Source organism: Equus przewalskii, chromosome 8 (assembly GCF_037783145.1).
Source record: "Equus przewalskii isolate Varuska chromosome 8, EquPr2, whole genome shotgun sequence".
Lineage (NCBI taxonomy): Eukaryota > Metazoa > Chordata > Mammalia > Perissodactyla > Equidae > Equus > Equus przewalskii.
Window position 1 is genome coordinate 6,238,476 of NC_091838.1, and position 20,830 is coordinate 6,259,305.

Here is a 20,830-nt window from a genome sequence, read left to right on the forward strand (position 1 = left end):
AGTTTTCAAATCTGTAAAATGAAGAGGTTCAACTGAGGCTTAGGATCTTGCTCAACTCCTTAAGTCTGTGGTTCTGGCATAAAACTGGGACGTAACCCCATGGGCAGGGCGATGGGGTAAAGTGAGGAAGATCCAGGCTGTTGAGAATAAACATGCATGGCTGCTGCTTTGTAGTTAAGCCACAGCCAAAATATGAGCTGCCTGAGAGCAGCGACCATGTATTGTTCTTTGAATTCCCTGCAGAGTTTAGCACAATGCCTTGAACAGAGTAGGTGCTCATTAAATGACAATTGCATTAAATGATAATTGATAATTAATAAGGTCAAGATCGTATACTCGGGAGCCAGACTATGCCTCGATCTGCAGTTCCATCTCTGTCATTTACCAGCTGCATGACATTGATCCAGTTACTTAATTTCTCTATGCCCAAATTCATGTGGAAAGTGGGAATAGCGATAGTACCTACTTCATGGTATTGTTGTGAGGATTAAATGAGTTAACATGAGTAAGGTCCTCAAAACAATGCTTAACACATAGTAAACTCATTATTATTGTCACTTTGCATATTTGAATGATCTTCCACCTTAAAAGCAGTTGAATATGCATGGATGGAACTTGGAATATATTTTATTTCTCTTATCAATGTATCACAGAAAACCAAGATTTTTACATAATAAAATTTGTTTAATTTGGATTGGGGTGAAGTTATTCAAGTTATTCTTTTTTTTTTTCTTTTGCTGAGGAAGATTTGCCCTGAGTTAACATCTGTTGCCAATCTTCCTTGTTTGTTTTTTTATGTGAACTACAGCCATAGCATGGCTACTGACAGAGGAGTGGTGTGGGTCTATGCCTGGGAACCGAATCTGGGCTGCTGAAGCAGAGCATGCTTTGCTAGGTCACTGGGGCTGGCCCTCAAGTTATTCTTTTAAGAATGAGATGCATAAAGCATGCTGTCTAATTGGTTGTGTTCATACCGGGTATTTTACACAGCCATGATTGGTTAGGAAAAAGACCCAGAGGTAGAGGGGTTAGGCTAGTTTTTTTAAAGGTTCCTTTCCAACTCTATAATATATTGCTCCTAGAATAAAAATTGCATGTATATATTCTTTTTTTGTTAAAGATCTTTATTATTATTATTTTTTTCCTTCTTCTCCCCAAAGCCCCCCAGTACATAGTTTTCTATTTTAGTTGTGGATCCTTCTAATTGTGGCATGTGGGACACTGCCTCAGCATGGCTTGATGAGTGGTGCTAGGTCCACGCCCAGAATCTGAACCGGCAAAACCCCCGGGCTGCAGGGGCTGACCCCATGGCCTAGTGGTTAATTTGGCACGCTCTGCTGCAGGTGGCCCAGTGTTTTGTTGGTTCGAATCCTGGGCTCGGACATGGCACTGTTCATCAAACCATGCTGAGGCAGCGTCCCACATGCCACAACTAGAAGGACCCACAATGAAAAATATACAACTATGTCCTGGGGAGCTTTGGGGAGAAAAAGGAAAAAAAATAAAATCTTAAAAAAAAAGAAAAAAAACCCAGGCTGCAGAAGTGGAGCGAGTGAACTTAACCACTCAGCCATGGAGCATGTCAGGATCTTAACCAATATCTGCAACTCCAACCTATGTTATGTCAAAATATGGAATCTTGTTAGATAGCCTGGAAATTCCACCCCTGAGGACCTGCACATCTTGTATGTAGATTTTATCATTTTTAATCAAAATCCTCTTGAGGCTGGCCTCATGGCCTAGTGGTTAAGTTCAGAATACTCTACTTCGGCAGCCCAGGTTCAGTTCCCGGGCACAGACCTACACCACTCGGGGGCAGCCGTGCTCTGGCAGCATACCACATACAAAACAGAGGAAGATTGGCACAGATGCTAGCTCAGGGCGAATCTTCCTTAGCAATAAATAAATAAATAAATAATCCACTATGCAACTAACTATTAACTAAGAAAGTCTTGTTATGTGGAAGCTGAATTTTTTTTTTAGTGAAAGGAGTTGCCCTTTGAAAGAAGTCAGCTCCAGAGACTAAGTAGCGGTAGCAAGACACCCGAGATTGCTGGAGAAGGAATCACCTTGGTGGTCCCTCTTTATTGTGCAGATACAGGGCAATGGAGCACCTGTTGTCCATGTAGAAGGATACCCAGACCACTCTGTGGCTTGACAAAGGCCATCCTTCCCCGGACCTTCTCCATGTGCAGTCAGGTGTCTCGGGAGGTGTGGGGCATTGGATCTCACCGCTTCCATTTTGAGGTTTAGCGTAAATAGAACTCTCTCAGGGATGGAAGTCAGCTGGTAGGAAAGGATGTCAAAGGCCCCAAAGAGGGATCTCACCATTGGGGAAGTCCCGAACAGTGACCTGGACACCACGCCAGGGATCAGGTTTCGTCCTGGCACAGCGTATGCCTGAGGCTGGAACCTGTCCCCTTCCTAGCCCCCACCACCTTGGCACGGCAGGTGATCTTTGGGATTGGGGACAGCCACTGCAGATATGACTGTAGCTTTAAAAATTGCCCCTTTGGGAACCCAAGAGCAATGAATCGGGTCCTGAGGACTGCAGCCATCTGAACCACTTGCAGCACCAGCCAAAAAACGTTGAGATTGTGTGGCACCAGGCTGCAGCACTGCCAGACTGGGTCCGAGCACTGGGGATTCTTCATTTCACTTCCAGGCAGGCTTCTGGAAGCACAATGGCCGATTTGGACTGAAAACACTGATTACTTGAGAACAATTGTGCTGTGGCGGCTGAGGCACTTACAAAAAGATTGGACTTCCTGCTCATCTGAGATAGGAAGCTTGAAATGATTTGAATTTGAAGGAATAAGCTATTTGATCTATCTTACCTCATATTGCCTCCACTGATTTTGGCAGCTTTACCAAATCAGTGGGACCATGTTCATTTAAAAGAGGTTTAAAGAGGACTCTGGTGACATTTCTGCAAAAGCCTAGAAAATTTTATTTGATTACAAATCAACACTTGTCACCATGTAGTTGGCAAGATTTTTATTTCTAACATGACTGACAATGAAAAACCAAAAGGCTAATTTCTGAAGTTTGTGTTATTCTTTTCTAAGTCAAGAAAACAAAAGCATCATCTGCTAGACAAATCAAGGTATCCACATCAGATACTTAAGGCATGATTCTTCAGAAGAGTGAAAACAAAGTTCTGGCTCTTCCTGAGCTTTGAGAATTGGTCCCACCGTTCAAGTCATTCATCTTCAAGAACTGTTTCATTTGCAACACGTTGGTGACAACACCCTGGCTTTTGATCAGATTATGGGAAGCAATCACTTCACAAGCAAGGAGCTTTTAACCCACTTTCCTGGTCCTGCTGTGGCTAGGACATCTTATATCTGTGCAGTGCTCTTTGTGTTATAAAGGTAAGACTATCTATGACATGATGCCAGACCTGTTATTTCAAGAAAAGGGCACATTTTAAGGACAATAGAATAGTCCTTGTATCATATAATGCAACCTCATCGTGCCATGTATTCTCTGAGTGTGGACTGTGGAGTCACTGTGTTTCACTCTTTGCTCTTGTGTGATCCCAGGACAAATCACTTCTCTGAGCCTCGGGTTCTTCATATGATGAAACTAATCATATCTCCCTTATGGAACCGTTGCAACGTTTAAGTAAAACAGCGTATAAAACACAATGGCCTGAAGCATGGTAAGTCCTCGAAAAGTGATAAGCAAATGAAGTATTGAGAATAGGAGCAGTTGGCTCTGGCCATCAATTTATCTATCACAGGTTTACTACAGTGTATATGGATATGCATATGTATATGTGTTTATATATAGTCTAGGTTTACCTAGTATAGGTTTAGCCAATAAAAGCTGCAAAACCGGAGTCATACCTCAAATTGGTGTTTTGTCAAGAGGAGTATGGAATAAAAAAAGGGAGAAAGAAACTGAAATGGGAAAACGGGAGGAATGGAAGATGGAGGAAAGAATGGGCGGAGTAAAGACGAAAGGAATTTTAAGAAAATTTACAGGAGAAAGTGCAGGCAGGAGAAATGCAGTTAGAAGAACCAGAGACGGGACAGAAGGGGCCAGATCGCACGCTGGGACAGGCCAGGATGCGGAGGGGCGGGGCGGGCCAGACCTCTCGGGGGCGTGTCTCGGCGGCGGGGCGTGGCTCCGCGTGCCCACGCCCCTTGGGCGGGCCGCAGGGGCGGGACTTCCTGTCCGGTACGCTGCCGGCTCCCTCCGGAAGAGCGGAGCGGCGGATGCCAGCGGTCCCCTGCCGAGCCCGCCACCCTCCAGCCCGAGGTGAGACCTGCGTGTCTGCGACCCCGCGCTGGCCCTCGGGCGGGCTCGGCGGGCGGCGCGGGCCCGGGCGGCCGCGGGGGTGGGTGCGGTCGTCGGTGCGGCGTGGGCACTCAGGGCGGAGGCCGCGGGTGGGGCGCCTTCATCCCTGCGGGGTTATCCCGAGCCGCCGCCGTGTGGTGGCACCAGGGACGGCCCCGCGTGCTGTAGCGGTTTCGCCCAGGCGATCTCACGGAACCCGTGCAGCGGCTTAGGTAGAATAAGTCCCCCTTTGTCTTGTACCGACGCCGAGGAAGCTCAGAGAGACTGGCCTGTTCCCACGTCTCGTGGTCCACGCGCCAGCCCCGCATCCGTGCTGTCCGCAGTCGGGCTGCTGAGCGCGGGTACAGAGAGGAGGGTGGCTCTTCCAGGCCAAGGCGTCCCCCGATCTTCTCAGTGCGTGTTCCCTCCTCAGGAGTGTCACTCGGCCTCAGGACTCAGTTGCTGCTTGTTCCCCCGACTTACGTATTTATATCTGCAGGCCGTCCCTCTCCTCTGAGCTCCAGATGTCTGTGTTCAGCTGCTTCATCGACATCTCCTTTCGGTTTCATGAGGGCCCCTCATCCTCTGCTAATTAGACTTTCTCCCTACCTCCCACGCAAATCCCAAACTTGATTCTTTTCTATTGTTCCATTTCAGTAGATTTCGCCATCATTCATTCACTTGCCCAAGTGGGAAATCTGGACGTCACTAAACTCTCTCTCTCCCTCATACGCCATATCCAATCTGTTATTAAGTCTCCCCAGCTTTACCTCCCAAACCAAGTGCCTCTTATCTTGATTCTCTGAACGTCTCTACCTGCCAGGCTCCCCAGCTCCCAAGGTTTAAGCCAACAAGCCAACCCAGATGTCTTTCCTGAACTGCTGCGTCCTAAATCGAAATCTCCTAACCGAACTACGCCTCTGTCTTATTTACCCACCCCGGCTCTCCACTCCACCCTCCAACGCCTGTTTCTCACTCTCAGATCTTGTCTTTGAGCCCTGCACCAGATGATCGCTCTCTCCCCAGCCTCACCTCCCTGTTCTCCCTGGATCTCTGAGCTGGCGCACGTGGGCCTTTCAGGTACGCTTCTGTCCCAGGCGTCCTGCAGTGCAGTGGGTTAGTGCCTGTTCACTGGTCCTTCAGATCTCAGTTTAACCGTGTCCTCTGGGAATCCTCATCTGCTCCCTGAGACCACGTCAGAGCTCCCCGGTGATCTGCTTCCCATTGCACTTCCCCTCCTTAGCCCTTATCACACTTGTGGTTTGGCTTGTAGTCTGTGAGTTTTTTGATTAATACCCGACTCCCCACTAGAGAGTGAGGACTGGGTCTCCTTTTCCTCACCGTAAGGCATACACAGCATATAATAGGTGTTCCACAAATAGCTATTGAGTGATTAAACAAATAATGGCTTTTGCATGGAGAATCCCTAGAAGAAAGGGTAGCTTTAGAAATGGGCGTCGACGAATTGGTAGGTGTTATATCAAGTGTGTTAGAAGACGGAGAGAGGTAGGAGTGACTTGACCAAAGTTTCTGGCAAGAAAGCAGATGCAGCGTGAGAATATCTAGTTCTCTTAAACTTAGAAGAGAGGACTGGGAGTAAGAATGAAAAAAAGAGTTTGGAAACAGTTCTTGAAGCACCCTGAGAACTGAGTTACTTCTATAACTCAGAAAGTGGCTTCTTTTTAGATATTTCTAAATGCTTATATCACAAGCAGCTCACCGTATATGTCCTTTGCCCTCCCCTTCCTTCCCCTCCCCTTTCCTATACCCTGAGCGCCATGGGAGGGATTTCGGAGTAGTCTTCAAGTTGGAATTCTGTGTTGGTTATTCTGTTATTAAGATGGTGAAATTGAGGTTGCTTTATAGATGAGGCTACGTTTTTCTGAGTCTAGCAGCTTAAAAAGCTTCAGTGTCCTAGGTACAGACTTTAAAGTGTGGTCACGCCAGTGGTGAGTTATTTTAGTCTTCTCTTCAGAAGTCAGTGGAAAGCAGGAAAGTTCAGAAGACAAAAATATGTTTTTCCCTCTCTGAAACTCAGGGAAATAAATTTATTTTTTCTATACTATTATTGTTTTAGTCTTGGAATTTTCCTTCCTCGGAGTGTTATAGTAGAAAGAGCAGTGGACTTTAAATCAGAATTGAGTTCAAATTATGAGTCATCTGTGTCATCGTATAACCTTGGCAAATTATTTATCATCTCTGAGCTTTAAGTTCTTTGTCTTTACAACCTCATTAAAAAGAAATTCACACATGCAGAGCGCCAAACTGCTGACAGTCCGTACATGTGACTTCTGCCCCGTCCCTTCAGCTTCTTTAATTTCAGTGTCCCCGTGTTCCTTCTCTTATTTTCGCTTTATCCTCCACCCAGACATGCACCTATCTTTGAAAATAGTTCTTGTGTCCTTTCTTCTCCATTCCCCAAACCAGTGATGCTTTTTAAGTGTGATAGGCTGTGAGCACTTTGGGAGACACTTTTACAGACTACTTTTCTTTCTGGAAATGTTTCTACAATAGAAGTGAAGTAATAAGTAATTTTTTTAAAAAAAATTGAACTCTAGAATCAGGAAGAGGCTGAATCCTGAATGAAAGTGTTTTGCTCATTGACATGTTTTTGTGGACCAACTATTCTGTAATTAAGACTTTCAGAGATTTGTGACTGCTTTGTCCTGATACGTGTTAAGTCTGTTCAGAAGATGGCTGATCCTTGGCAAGAGTGCATGGATTATGCAGTAACACTAGCAAGACGAGCTGGAGAGGTATGAACTGAAAGCTCGCCGGCCATAGAGTGATGGATCTGGACAGTGTGTGGTTGCCTTGTTAAATGAAACATCTATTTTGATTAATCTGCATTTGTTTCCATTTTACCAAACACTTTAAATGGAGTGAATACTCGGATTTTATGTCATTAAACTTTTTGTGATAACAGTTTTGAATCTGAAATAGGATGTAAGATTATATGGTTTTGTACTTAGAAAGTCATAACCACTAAGGGCTTCTTTTATGTACTTTGTCGTAAGAATATTTTAAGAATATTATTTAAGACAGATGGAATGTTTTAAACCTTTTCTGTGTTTTATCTTTTAGTTTGATTTAAAATGACTTGTGCTTCTTCTCTTTGCTCACCAAAAAAATCTTTAGGTGGTTCGTGATGCCCTGAAAAATGAAATGAATGTTATGATTAAAAGTTCTCCAGCTGATTTGGTAACTGCTACTGACCAAAAAGTTGAAAAAATGCTTATCTCTTCTATAAAGGAAAAGTATCCATCTCACAGGTATTTCTTATTTCAGTTTCTCATGATAAAATAAAACCTAGTTTGGAGTCAATATACTAGATAAGAATTTTGATTCTAGATACAGAAATTGACTTCAGTTACCTTAAGCTGACCAGGAATTTGTTCGGAGGGTGTCAGGTGTGTCAGGAGCCCCGAGGGCAGGGCTGGGGCAGGACTCAGGGAGGACCGCAGAGCTAGATGTGCCACGGGAGCCATCCCGTCGGATGCTGCTGGTGACCTCACTCTTGCCTCTGCTGGCTTTGGATATCTTTGCCTCCTTAGCTCAGGCTTACAGATCCTGGGCAGGGACAACTGCTTGCTGAACCAAGGTAGTTTTCAAGGCCCAGGCTGCCAGGGAGCAGTGGATAGGGGGTATGTCAACTCTTTTATATGGAAGAGTGGTGGTAGCTTTAGGGAGTTTGAAAGAAAATACTGAAATCAGTGCTCTCTTACAGGCGCAGAAGTATAGCAAAAACATTGTCATCATTTTAAAGTTTTAACATTGTCATTCCCTACTTCTTGGTCATGCCATTGGCCATTCCTGCTGTTTTAGCCAGTTGAGAAGAAACAATGTTGAAGGCCATGGCTAAGCTTACTTCCTCTCAGGAAAAAGATTTGCAGCTAAGACAAAAAGAGATCAGAGAAAGTCATGATAATGATGTTAGGACAGTTCAGTATTGAATAAAGGAAATAAATAAAAAAAGAAATTAGGAAAGGAAAGAAGACCAGTGAACTCAAACACCATTGACTGAATTCCCCTGAGATTTATTGCCCAGAGTGTCTTAGGAAGGCATGTAGACACAGAAGTTGTGGTGGGTGATGTGCTTTCTCGTTGACTTATTCAGTGTTCTCTGTATTGTCTATTCCTGCCTAGCAAGTTACTCTAAGAACTTGGCAGCTCTGGACAGCGGACGTTTATGATCTCAGAGTTCTGGGGTCAGGCGTGTGGGAGAGGCTTGGCTGCAGGGTTCCGGCCAGGGTCTCACCAGGTTGTAGTCAAACTGCCAGTCAGGGCTGCAGTCGTCTCAAGGCTCAACTGGGGCTCACGGATCCGTTCACGGATGTCATTGGTGGTGACTTCAGTTCCTCATGGGTTATCTGTGGCAGCTCAGTTCCTCACCATGTGGGCCTCTCCACAGAGCAGCTCATTACCTGGAGGCTGGCTTCCGCCAGAGCAAGAGAGGGAAGGGGAGGGAGGGAGAAATAGAGCGAATAAGATGGAAACCACAGTGCCATTTTGTGAGCGTGTCTCCAAAGTTGCCCATTGTCACTTCTGCTTTGTTCTCTTGGTTAGAAACGGGTCACTAAGTCCAAATTCACGCTCAAGGCGAGGCGTGTTAGGCCCTACCTCTTGAAGAGAGGAGTATGAGAGAAACTGTGGACTTATTTTTAAAACCACATTTCCTTAATAAGTTCTCATCTGCAGCCAAGGCCCTTTTCATATGTGTGTGTGCGTGCACACATGCACGTGCCTTTACTTACCCTGGGATTGCATTGTGAATTCTGTTATTTTGCACATGACTTTGCTCTGGGGGAAATAAAGCTTTCTCACTTTGTCAGTCTGAGGAAAAAGGAAAAACAATAGAAAGGTGTGGTGTATAGCCTCTTGTTACGTTTAATAGTAGACTCTGTAGCTAAGAAGGAAATGATAAATGTGAAAATTGTTGAAAGCTATGTAAAGATTCAAAGTTTGCCCTTCTTGCGTTTAGTTTCATTGGTGAGGAATCCGTGGCAGCTGGGGAAAAAAGTGTCTTAACCGACAACCCTACATGGATCATTGACCCTATCGATGGCACAACTAACTTTGTACATAGGTATGTGTTTTAAATTTTAATATTGTAATTATAATATTTGTATATTACCCAAATGAACCTTTAGAGAACTCTGTTCATGAACATATATACGTCAGAGAATTATGTAATTTGTAGAATAAAACGTACTCTGCAGAGTTTTCATCAGATACGGAAGACGTGATGAAATATTCATGTTGTGGGCTTGCCTTGTGCAGTGAAGTGCCCTGTTCACCATTTTTCTCACTGTTGGAGCCATGTAAAAATGTAAGCAGGCAACCTGGCTGCTCTGAGATCAGTTAAGGAAGTAGTGGGGTCCGTTTTGGAGTGTGTCTGTATAGAATGGGTTCAGTCCAGGAGAGAAACTTAAAAAGAGCATGGATTGGGGGCTGGCCCCGTGGCCGAGTGGTTAAGTTCGCGCGCTCCGCTGCAGGCTGCCCAGTGTTTCGTTGGTTCGAATCCTGGGTGCGGACATGGCACTGCTCATCAAACCACGCTGAGGCAGCGTCCCACGTGCCACAACTAGAAGGACCCACAATGAAGAATATACAACTATGTACCGGGGGGCTTTGGGGAGAAAAAGGAAAAAATAAAATCTTTAAAAAAAAAAAAAAAAGAGCATGGATTATAGGATCAGCAGACTTGGGCTTGAATCTTGGGGCTTTTTTATAGGCTTTGTGACCTTGAGCAAGTTACCTCATCGTTCTAAGCCTTAGTCGTTGTGTTCTTATCTGTAAATTGGGCGTGTTGAGGGTACCTGCCTCAAAGAATTGTTTGTTGTTGGGACCCAGTGAGTAGTACCTTTAGGTAAGGACGTAGTATAGTGCCCGGCACAAAGGAAGGATGTGACTCAGTGTGTTAGCGCTAGAAGGAAGCCTGGTGGAGATGCCAGGGAGAGTTCATTTGGTGGGATTACGTGGATGTTATGTTTGAAGTTGCCACATAGCTGTACATATCTCTACTACTAGAGAATTGTTCAAGTCTATACAGCTGAGATTTAGAATCTATATCTGATAGAATGTTGGTGTGGAGAGATGCTCATAATATATTGTAACACAGAGAAGATTGTAATACAGTGTGTATAGTATGATCCCGTTTTTGTTAAAATAAAAACTGTATTAAATATTTTTAAAAGTTTTTATTTTCAGTAGTTATATTGAGCCTATTTTGTCTGTCTGTTTTGTTCATCTTGATTCTCTTCTGAGTAAGAAGTTACAACCTCTGTGTTCACACTGTCAGGCATCTGTAGCAGTAACGTGGCTGACACCTGACTTTTCAGATGTGAAGCTCCAAGTTTGGTGTTAGAGTTGAGAACAGTAACAGTGTATTTTGTACAATTTAGTACCTGTGTTTATAGGTGAGCATAGGTCCAGACTGTGGGAGAAATGACCAAAGAAAAGAGACTTTTCTTTTTAACCATGATCAATTAAAATTGTTTAAATTTTGATTTTTTGGAAAAAATATTTTGCATAGTTACTATATTAGTGGTATTTGACATTCAAAAGATATAAAATGGCATGCAGCACAAAGTATCCTTCCCGTTTCTGACCCCAGTTTCTCGAGACCCATCTTCAGAGGTGATCATGGTTGTCAGTTTCTTGTGAATCCTCTCAGAATGTTTCATGCCTGTAGAGGCGTCCTGTGTATATCTATATATCCTACCCAGCCCCTTTCCACCATCATTTACACAAAGGGTTGCATACTGTACATGCTATTCTGGAGGATGAGGGATGAGACTGTTTCTATGAAAAATGTTATAAGCAATTGTATTATGAAAAAACATGTTTATTAAAAATAAATTCTATCTTGGTAAATTTGTATTTTTTTTTTTTGAAGATTTCCTTTTGTAGCTGTTTCGATTGGCTTTGTTGTAAATAAAAAGGTATGTTGTTTAAATTTATGGTTGGTAAAATGCCTTACTCTCATTTTCTGAGAAAGAGTAAATGTGTCTCCTTAATGAATTTAGGTTTGTCTCTATATTCAATTTATATAGCTGCGTTATTTTGAAAAAGGTTATCACTGTTAAGATTATCATGGTACATTTTCCAGTGAAGAAAATTTAATGTTTTCTGAGAAGCAAGAGTTATAAGGAAAAAAATGCACACAAGTAACTGAAATATAGATTCAATCCTTAATTACTATTATATGCGTGGTAGAATCAAATGTGACAAGGAGTGATGTATGATCTAGCATCCTCAGTGGAAGCGGTGGGATTTGACCTAAGAGCGTGTTAATAGGTGTCAGTGAAGGGAGCCATCAAAGACCAGGAAGTGGCGGTGGGGCCGAGGCTTGGTGGGCAGACGCAGAGTGTGTTCAGGAGCCCAGTGCTTGCGGTATCTGAAACCCAGTAGAGTATAATCTGCGGCTGTTGCCTTTCCTTGCTGTTTGGCTGTTTCGTCAAACAATGAATGATATTTGTTAACATCTTACGTACCTGTTTCAGTCAAGAAGCTTGTCACATATTTGATCAGCATGTACACAGAGACTTAAGAAATCTCTGAAAATAAAAACACAAATTAGTGCCAATGAAATCTTAGGCACAGGGTTGTGTTAGCCCGTGAGAACATCCAAAGGGAGCTGGGTGAGCATTTGGCCTGTAGTCAGCCTGCGCTATGGGCTGTCGCTGCCATTGGGTTCCCAGTTCAGTGCAGGTGTTTGGTGCATGAGCAGATGATTGTGCTGGAACTGTGAAGAAATACTGTGAGGACATGAAGAGGGTGTAACCAATTCTGCCAACAGTGCTTTGGGGAAGTCTTCATAACAGAAGGGGTCTTAGAATTTGGTCATGTGTGTTGGGTCTCAGAAAACTAAGGGTTTGCCAAATACAGAAGAACAGGAAAGCATTTTAAGTAGAAAGAACAGCTTAGAGAGGAGTGTAATGTGTGTGGGGAACAGTGAGATGGGGATCGTGAGTGGAACTCTGGGCACGGTGGGGGCAGACCTGACGAGGTCAGTCAGTTGTGGTCTTATTGTGAGATTGTGGCCTCTCCGTGCCAGGACATTTCCATTCTGTTCTTAGGTGGTAGGAAGCCAGTAGAGCTTTTTAAGTGCAGAGCGACAGATAATTCCAGCAGTCAAGAGATGGTACCTGAGGGGCGAGTGATTCTGAAGTAAGACGGGGCAGTGAGAATAGCCAAGGAAATGCCAAGATCAGGAGCGTGTTCAAGGTGGAATTTGAAGGAGGAGACTGACGGGGAAGAAGTGAGGTGAGATCAGGTAGTGAGTGACTTTGGCCTTTTTGGTTGAAGTTTCTGCAAGACTAGATTCTAAAGCAGACGTTCTTACCTGATGACGGGCTTGATGGGAGCCACGGTGACGGGGAGCTGAATTTGTGGACTGGAGAGAACAAGCCTGTAAGAATGCTGAGAGCTAGAAGGGGAATGGAGGAATGAAAACCCTGAGGTGTACGTCTTTTAAGGGTTCGGACGCCAAGATAGAGTAGTGAGTGAGGCGGGAGGTGTGGGAGGGTCCTGCCGCCAAGATAGAGTAGTGAGTGAGGCGGGAGGTGTGGGAGGGTCCTGCCGCCAAGATAGAGTAGTGAGTGAGGCGGGAGGTGTGGGAGGGTCCTGCCGCCAAGATAGAGTAGTGAGTGAGGCGGGAGGTGTGGGAGGGTCCTGCCGCCAAGATAGAGTAGTGAGTGAGGCGGGAGGTGTGGGAGGGTCCTGCCGCCAAGATAGAGTAGTGAGTGAGGCGGGAGGTGTGGGAGGGTCCTGCCGCAAAGATAGAGTAGTGAGTGAGGCGGGAGGTGTGGGAGGGTCCTGCGGAAACGTGGAGGGACTGGATGAAGTGCTGAAGCAGCAGCGATGAGCGTCAGCACTCTCCGCGTCTTCAGCGGGGGCACTTGGCCGGTAAGAGTTCCTGAGTGATCTCTTTGCGGGGAGTTTTAGAAGAATGCATGTCAAGGCAGAAGCCACATTATCATGTATTAAGAGGAAAATGAGAGAGGCAAAGTGTAGACTATGCTTTGGCAGTGAAGGGAGGAAGAGAAGGTCGCATTTTGAAGGTTTGGTAAGGGCGGGAGTTAGCGGGGACGAGTCCGTGCTGGAGAGCAGGGCCGCTTGCTGGAGCCGCTTTTCAGAGACGCGAGAGAGCGTAGGAGTCAACGCAGGAGGAAGGTTCTCCCGGAGAGTAGGAAAGGTCTGTCCTCACCTGAGGCGGAGGGAGAGAGGTCGAGGTGGGCGCTCTTAAGTTTAGAGATGGGGGGCTTCGAGTCTGATGACCTCTTTCCTCTGATTAAGCTGGAAATTAGCATTTTAAGTATCCCACAGTTTAGCCATTTGAAAACATTGTTAGTCAACTCTCCAGATTTTCCTGTTGCTTTCTTAGAAAAAGTATTGATTTCATGCAGAAGAATACTCAGTTGTGGTCAAGGGGACTTGTTTTCCTCCTGCAGATGGAGTTTGGGGTTGTGTACAGCTGCATGGAGGATAAGATGTACACCGGCAGGAAGGGAAAAGGTGCCTTCTGTAACGGGCAAAAACTGCAGGTTTCACGACAAGAAGGTGGGTTTATCCTCTCGTTTTGCTGTGGGTGGTACCACGTACTCCTGTTTTATTGTTTTCGAATGTTGACTTGTGGAGTTCTCCACGTGTCAGCTGACTCATACACTGTATTTGTTTTCTCTGCTTTTTTATTTGGACCGCAGTTTGACTGTGGTGGTGGAAGCAGGGAACACGGCATGCTTGAGTACATAGGCGCTGGCGGGCCTCGCTGGCTGCTGGGGAGGGAAGATGGCCAAGAGCGGCTCCCTGCCTGCGTGGGGCTCAGGGTTCACCGTGTCAGCCAGTGCATCTCAAAGCCTTTGTAGGATACCTCTGATCTGGTGCCATTGGGACCAGTTATTAGGCAGTAAACCTAATATTACTTATTAGGCAGTAAAGAGTTTGTTAGAAATCATGAAAAATGATGGATGCATATGGTGATTGGCATTTTAAGTCTCTGTGTGACAGCTGAGTGAGATCTGGAGTCACTGTTGTTCCGTAAACCCTGTGCAACCTTCCCACAGTTTACACTTCAGATTCTAAGTGCAGCAAGAACTTAAAGATACTTGCAAAACAATCTAAATTCAGAATCCTCCTACGCTTTTAGAATTTCTCTCCTCAAAAACTTAATTTAAGAGCAGATTTTTATTTCGTTCCCTTTTTATTGAACTCTAAGACCCGAAAGATGGGAAGGTGCATCCTAATTTTCAAGGCGTTAACATGTGAAAAAATGTACATTTTAGAATTGAAGGAATGTGGTAGCTTTCATAGAAACAACTCTTTCCATTTTTATAATTTTTTTTCACTTTTTGTAATATTTAATTAAATTGTGCGATTATTTGAAGAAGTACAGTGGTTGTAAACGTGTTCCGAACGAGCTGGTAAGCATACTTCCCGCTGGTGGGAGGAGATGAGGTGCAGGGAGTGTGAGAGTAGCCGTTAGCTGAGTGTTGAGTGTGTCATGAATTCAGTTGGATGCTTCACAGGGGGAATGGAAAGCACTGGGTAATCTGTTAGACAAGTAAATGGAGGTCAGATAAGAGAGCTGCCACTTAATTTTAACCTTTGTTTTATTTCAAAGCTATATATAAATTATTTATTGAACCTAAGTTCTAAATTCCACTTTTTAAGTATTTAAGGTATTTGCTTATTTCCCATGCATGCAGGCAGACTGGTTATATTCTGCACCTTTTGGGGGATGGCCTAAGAAGCTAGACTGTTTTTGATGATTATAAAACGACCACTTAGAGGTAATAAATTAACAGTACTTTAATATTTAAAGGCTTAGAAAGAAACAACTAGGAAGAGGGATGAAAGTGTCCTATTTTGTTCTGAATTACAAGTGTCAGATTTTTTTCCGGAATTCTTATTATTAAACTGTAGTAATTATTTAAAACATTTGCTTTTAGATATTACCAAGTCACTCTTGGTGACAGAGTTGGGCTCTTCCAGAACACCTGAGACCGTGAGAATTGTTCTTTCTAACATGGAAAAGCTTCTTTGCATCCCCATTCACGGGTAAGCTCTTCTCATTTCCCCCTGAAGTTCCAGATAATTTAATATTTTAAGGAATGAATTTTCCTTTAGAACTGAAATTTTTTATGAATAGACATGGGATCAGTACCATAATTCTGATTTTATAATGTAATTTTAAAAACTTTTCTTTGAAAATAATTTCAAACTTAAAATTTGCAGAAATAAAATAATACAAAAAAACAGTCTACTCTTTACCCAGATTCACCTGTTGTTAACATTTTACCCCATTTGCTTTATCATTTTAAGCATTCCTTTCGTGTCTGTGTGTGTACATGTAGGTGCACACACACCTTTTTTTCCCTGAACTATTTTAGGGTAAATTACTGACATTGTGGCTCTTTGCTCCTAAATATTTCACTTTGTTATTTCCTAACAATAGGGATATTCTCTTCCCTGACCATAGTATATTACTGAGTTCATAAATTGACTTTGCATCTAATCCAGCATCCACATTCAGTTTTGTCACTTGATCTGACAATGTCCTTTGTAGCATTTTCCTTCCAGTGCAAGATTCAGTCTAGGGTCAGGCATTACATGCAGATGCCAAGTGTCTTTAGCCACCTTTGCTTGGAATATTTCCACAGCCTAAGAAATTACACACTTCCTCTAAATTTTCAAATTATTTGTATAGAGGTACGCAAGGTGGACTCTTATAGTTTATTTCTGGTTTCTCTGTATCAGTAGTTATTTCCTCCTTGTCACTTCTTATTTGTATATTTGTGCTTTTTTCTTTTTCTTTTTTTTTGAGGAAGATTAGCCCTGAGCTAACATCTGCTGCCAATCCTCTTTTTGCTGAGGAAGACTGGCTCTGAGCTAACATCCATGCCCATCTTCCTCTTCTTTATGTGTGGGACCCCTTCCACAGCATGGCATGCCAAGCAGTGCCACGTCTGCACCTGGGATCCGAAACGGTGAACCCCGGGCCGCTGAAGCAGAATGTGCGCACTTAACTGCTGTGCCACCGGGCCGGCCCCATTTTTCTTTTTTGGAATCTTGATTAAATTACATAGTGATTTGTCTATTTGGTTTTTTTCAGAGACCCAGGCCTTTGATTTATGAATCTGATCTACTATTTTTCTCCTCTCTCTCTCTTATTATTTTCATCCTTGTGCTTTCTTTTGGATCATTTTGTTGTTTTTGTTTTAAGTAGAGAATTTATTTTTATTCTTTGATCTTTTTAGGCTATGAATATTTTTCTGACCGCTGCTTTAAATGTATCCCATAGATTCTGATATGTAGTGTTTGCATTGTAATTATTTTTCACAAAATCTGTCATTTCTGTTTGTATTTCCCCTTCCACCCAAGAGTTATATTCTTAAGTTTCCACAAGGAAAATTTTATTTTGTTTTTAATTTGTAGTTCCATTACATCATGATAAATGTACTTTGTGGGACCTACTAATGTTTTCTTTGTGCCCTAGTCCGTGATCAATTTTCGTGAAAGTTCCACATGCACTGAAAAAAAAGTATATTCTGTGTTATCAGGGTGTGATGTTTGATATGGAGCCGGAGCTCTCGCTGATGACGTTATCTTTTTGTCTGCCTGACCCGTCTCACACGGGGAGTCGTATGTCAAAGTCTTCTGTTATTGGTGTGTTTCTCTGTGTTTCTCCTCTAACTCTTGCAGCTTTTATGTAGGTGGAAGCTGTGTTATTTGATGCCTCTTCATAGCTGTTGGCCCTTATCGTGTGACTTTAACATTACAGCCTTTGTCTTGTTCTTGCTTTTGGCCTTGAAGTCTACTTTCACATCAGAATTGCAATCCCTGCTTTCCCGTTGTTTCCAGTTGCCTGGTGAATCTCTGTCCACTCTTGTTTCTAGCCCTCGTGAATCACTGCATTTTAAGTGCATCTCTTGAACGCAGCGTAATGTGGAGTTGTACTTTATAATCAATGTGAAAATGTCTTTCTTTTAATACGAAAGTTAGGCCTGGGGCCTGCCTGGTGGTGCAGTGGTTAAGTTTGCGCGCTCCCCTTCAGTGGCCTGGGGTTCGCTGGGTCAGATCCTGGAATGGACCTGTGTACCGCTTGTCAAGCCATGCTGTGGCAGGTGTCCCACATAGAAAGTCGAGGAAGATGGGCACAGCTGTTAGCTCAGGGCCAATCTTTCTCAAAAAAAAAAGGCCTAGTCCTCTGTTTGCTCTCAATTCTGTCATGTTACTTTACGTTGTAATTACTGTGTGTATCATGTTTAGTTACTGTGTTTTTTTGGTGTGTCCCCTCTTTTTCTTTTTGTATTTATGAAAGGTTAAATTTTTTCTAGTGAGTTTCTTTGGTATTAAAACTTTTTGTAATGCCCTTAATACTTTCTTTTCTTACTTAACTATTTACTATCTTTATAGGTTCTGAATTTTTGGGCCTCCACCTGTCACCTATATAACAGTCAATGATTTTACTCTCCTTTTCCCTTTTTCTCTCCCTTTTCATTCTATTTGCCAAGTTGCATTCTTTCTACTTCATCAGAACATATCATTATTACATAGTCTTCAACCCATGATCCCACCCTTTGGTCTTAGTTTTTCGTTTGACTTTACAAAATGTTCACAGTCATTTTCTAAAGTTTTCCCATCTAATAGTCCAGCCTGATTTGTAGGTGAGTTGACTTGAGATTCAGAGAGGTGAGGTGGCTGTCTGAGATCACACAGCTAGATGGTGGAGAGACTAACACCATGACTTCCAGACCGTTTCTCTTTCTCCTTTATTAGACTTTTGTTGTAGGAGTCATACGCTCAAGGTATAGTTTGGCCATTGTACAAACTATAACCCTAGGCTGTAAATCTCTGATCTGCATAGTACAGAGTAAGTAAAAGAGAAGAGCTGCTGTCCAGTAGCTATGGAGCCTCCCAGAATGATGTCCTAAAGGGAAGAACAGGACGATTAAAAAGGCCGGCAGCTACCGTGTCCTGTTTGAAAGCATGGGCTTTAACTTGGGCAATAAAATGATTATGTTGGCCATAAAAGAGCTGCCAGTGCTTTACAGCTTTAACCTTTTATATTTCCATTGACTGAAATAAAAAGTAAACAGCAATCTTTTATTTCAGGAGTTTTTCATAAGTCTAACCAAGGAGAAGTACTGGTTTATTGATTTTGTCCTATGATCTTTTGCATTCAGCTGAGTCTGCAGTATTTCAGTGTGAATTCAGGAGGGTTACGTATACAAAACAAAATGGAACTAAAGAGTGTAATTTAAATGAGTGCCTCAAACAAGTGGAAACAGGCTTACAGCTTCCTAATTAGGAAGCGACACCTGTGAGGCACAGTAAATCATTATGGGGGCATTTAATTTGGGGGGATTCATTTAGATGAAATGCACTGCGTCTGTTTACTTACATGTTTCCTGGCATCGTGATTTGGGGAATAATTTCATCATAAACATAAACTCTTTATTGAGGCCCTTTTCTATGCTAGGCCCTCTGCTGGATGCTTTACATCTGTTGTTTATAATCATTATAGCAGTGGTCCAAGGTAAATTGGTATCCCCATTCTGATGACAAGAGAGCTAAAACCTGACAAAGAAACTTTTCAGAATTACTGTTTTTAAGCGGCTGAGCAGGGGAGCAAACTCCAGTCTTGGTGATACCAAAGATTGTCCCTTTTACTCTATCCCAGACTAGCTCTGTTGGAGAATTAGACTAAGATAGGGTTCAGAACACATATGAAAATGTAAACCACAGCCTCAATTATTTGGTAATTGAGTGCTCTCTTTGGTAGCATTTGCCCGTAAAAGAATATGCTCTTCGTGACTACAGGAACTCTTGCCCGAGAGCCCGTGATGTTATTAGAAGTAGACAGAAGTCTTGCCACTACCTTTCACTATTGTGCTTCCAGCCCAGGCTTCTATCTCTGAATAGAATACCAAGGGATTATTTGTGAAAGATCTTGGTATTTGCTTTCTGTGATGTGAGATATGAATTGCCACATATCCCATGTGAAAAGGGAGAAAATAATACAATTTGTAAACTAAAAAAGCTACTAAAGTTAATTTGGTTTTGTGTATTTGGAAAGTGGTCAGACGTTGTAGAGATTTGTCGTAGTTGCTAGTTCTTTCTTAAACTCGATATGCACTAAGAAGATAGGCAGTAAAATGTGTTTGAAATCAGAGGCAACATGTAATTCTAATCCTTTTTTTAAAAAAAATTGCTTTGACATATAGGATGTACCCAGGTGCAATATTTTTTCGTTTTTATTTTTTAGGTAGAAAACAAATACCACATTACCTTACCCTGGTACATCCCAAGGAAGAGATGCTATGAGAAGGCAAACATGAAATCTCTTCCCAGGCAGGGCTAGGTCTGAGCAGAGCCGGGCCTGCTGCTGTCCCTGTAGTCAAGTGTACCAATGCTCACTCGATGGGAATGACCATTACCATATTTCCCCTCCTAGAGACTACTTGTATTGTAGGGCTGTGGTCCCTAGACAAATATGAATATACGTGTGCCATTATGGTAGAATTATAGCATTTCCTTCAGTTTTTTCCCCCTGAAAATATCATTGTTTTAATATTTATCTTGTTAAATGATTGCTTTGTGAGGATTAATTTTGTCACTTGTATAGTGCACTATGATAATTAGATTTTATGTATTTTTAAAATTAGATATGACTTTTTTTTTACATTTATCCTCCAGATTGGTTCAAGTTATCTCAATCAACACTTAAACTGAAGTTAAGGAGGAATACCTTCTTTGAAAGAATTATTTTTTCCAGTCTTATTTTTCAATGTCATTTGTTAGGATCCGAGGCGTTGGAACAGCAGCTGTTAACATGTGCCTTGTGGCAGCTGGGGTTGCGGATGCATATTATGAAATGGGGATTCACTGCTGGGATATGGCAGGAGCTGGCATCATTGTTACTGAAGCTGGTGGAGTACTCATGGATGTAACAGGTGAAATTAGGGGACAGTAAAGCATTTTTCTCTTGATTGGACTTTCCTCCATATATGGCTTTTTTTTTAGCGTTTGATGTATGTTATGCTTCAACCCTTAGAGGCAAAATAAGCCATGTAATTTTCTGCAGAATCAAAATAACAAACATTGGGCGATAGAGGGAAGGATAAGATGCTAATCATAGTGTGGGATTAATAATGATACATGGCTCAGCCTTTGCAAGTGTGAGTAGCAGGAGCTCTTGAGAGGCCACAGAAAAAGTCTAGAAGGTCCCTGGATTCGAGGATTGTACTGAGAGCCCTTGGATGGTGACCCTGGTGGTGGCTGACAGTGGACTTCCTGCACCATCACTTTCTGCCCTGGGCCTACAGAGCTTAAATACTTGCTTTGAACTCATGGGGAAATTTTTAAAAGTGAAGGTGAGCCTGGGTTAAAAGAATTCACCAGTGATCTGGGAAAAAACAGCAAAGAAAGAAAGAAATGGGAAGGAGAGTGGTATGAAAATGCATTGGAGTCGTTTTTCTTCTCCATTGATTCCCAAACATTAAAAAAGCAATAAGAATAATAAAAAGAAATAAAAAGAAGA

General features: G+C 42.8%; 1 protein-coding gene across 11 annotated transcripts in view; it reads left to right on the forward strand.

Annotated features, from left to right (window-relative positions):
• The window catches only part of IMPA1 (inositol monophosphatase 1), a 50,456-nt gene that overhangs the window by 5,775 nt on the left and 23,851 nt on the right, over positions 1-20,830 (forward strand). For 3 of the 11 annotated variants that reach the window (XR_011542943.1, XR_011542942.1, XM_070630365.1), the window contains exons 1-7: positions 4,126-4,266; positions 6,923-7,040; positions 7,423-7,556; positions 9,266-9,370; positions 11,183-11,228; positions 13,740-13,848; positions 15,237-15,345. Coding sequence is in view for 8 of the 11 variants with exons in the window: in XM_070630365.1 (XP_070486466.1) it covers positions 6,978-7,040; positions 7,423-7,556; positions 9,266-9,370; positions 11,183-11,228; positions 13,740-13,848; positions 15,237-15,345 (566 nt within the window). In the remaining 3 variants the exon portion in view is untranslated. Of the gene's footprint in view, positions 1-3,068; positions 3,375-3,545; positions 3,665-4,125; positions 4,267-5,266; positions 5,365-6,922; positions 7,041-7,422; positions 7,557-9,265; positions 9,371-11,182; positions 11,229-13,739; positions 13,849-15,236; positions 15,346-20,065; positions 20,244-20,830 lie in introns of those variants that run through there. The other 8 variants (XM_070630366.1, XM_070630368.1, XR_011542944.1 and 5 more) reach the window with 6 other exon arrangements.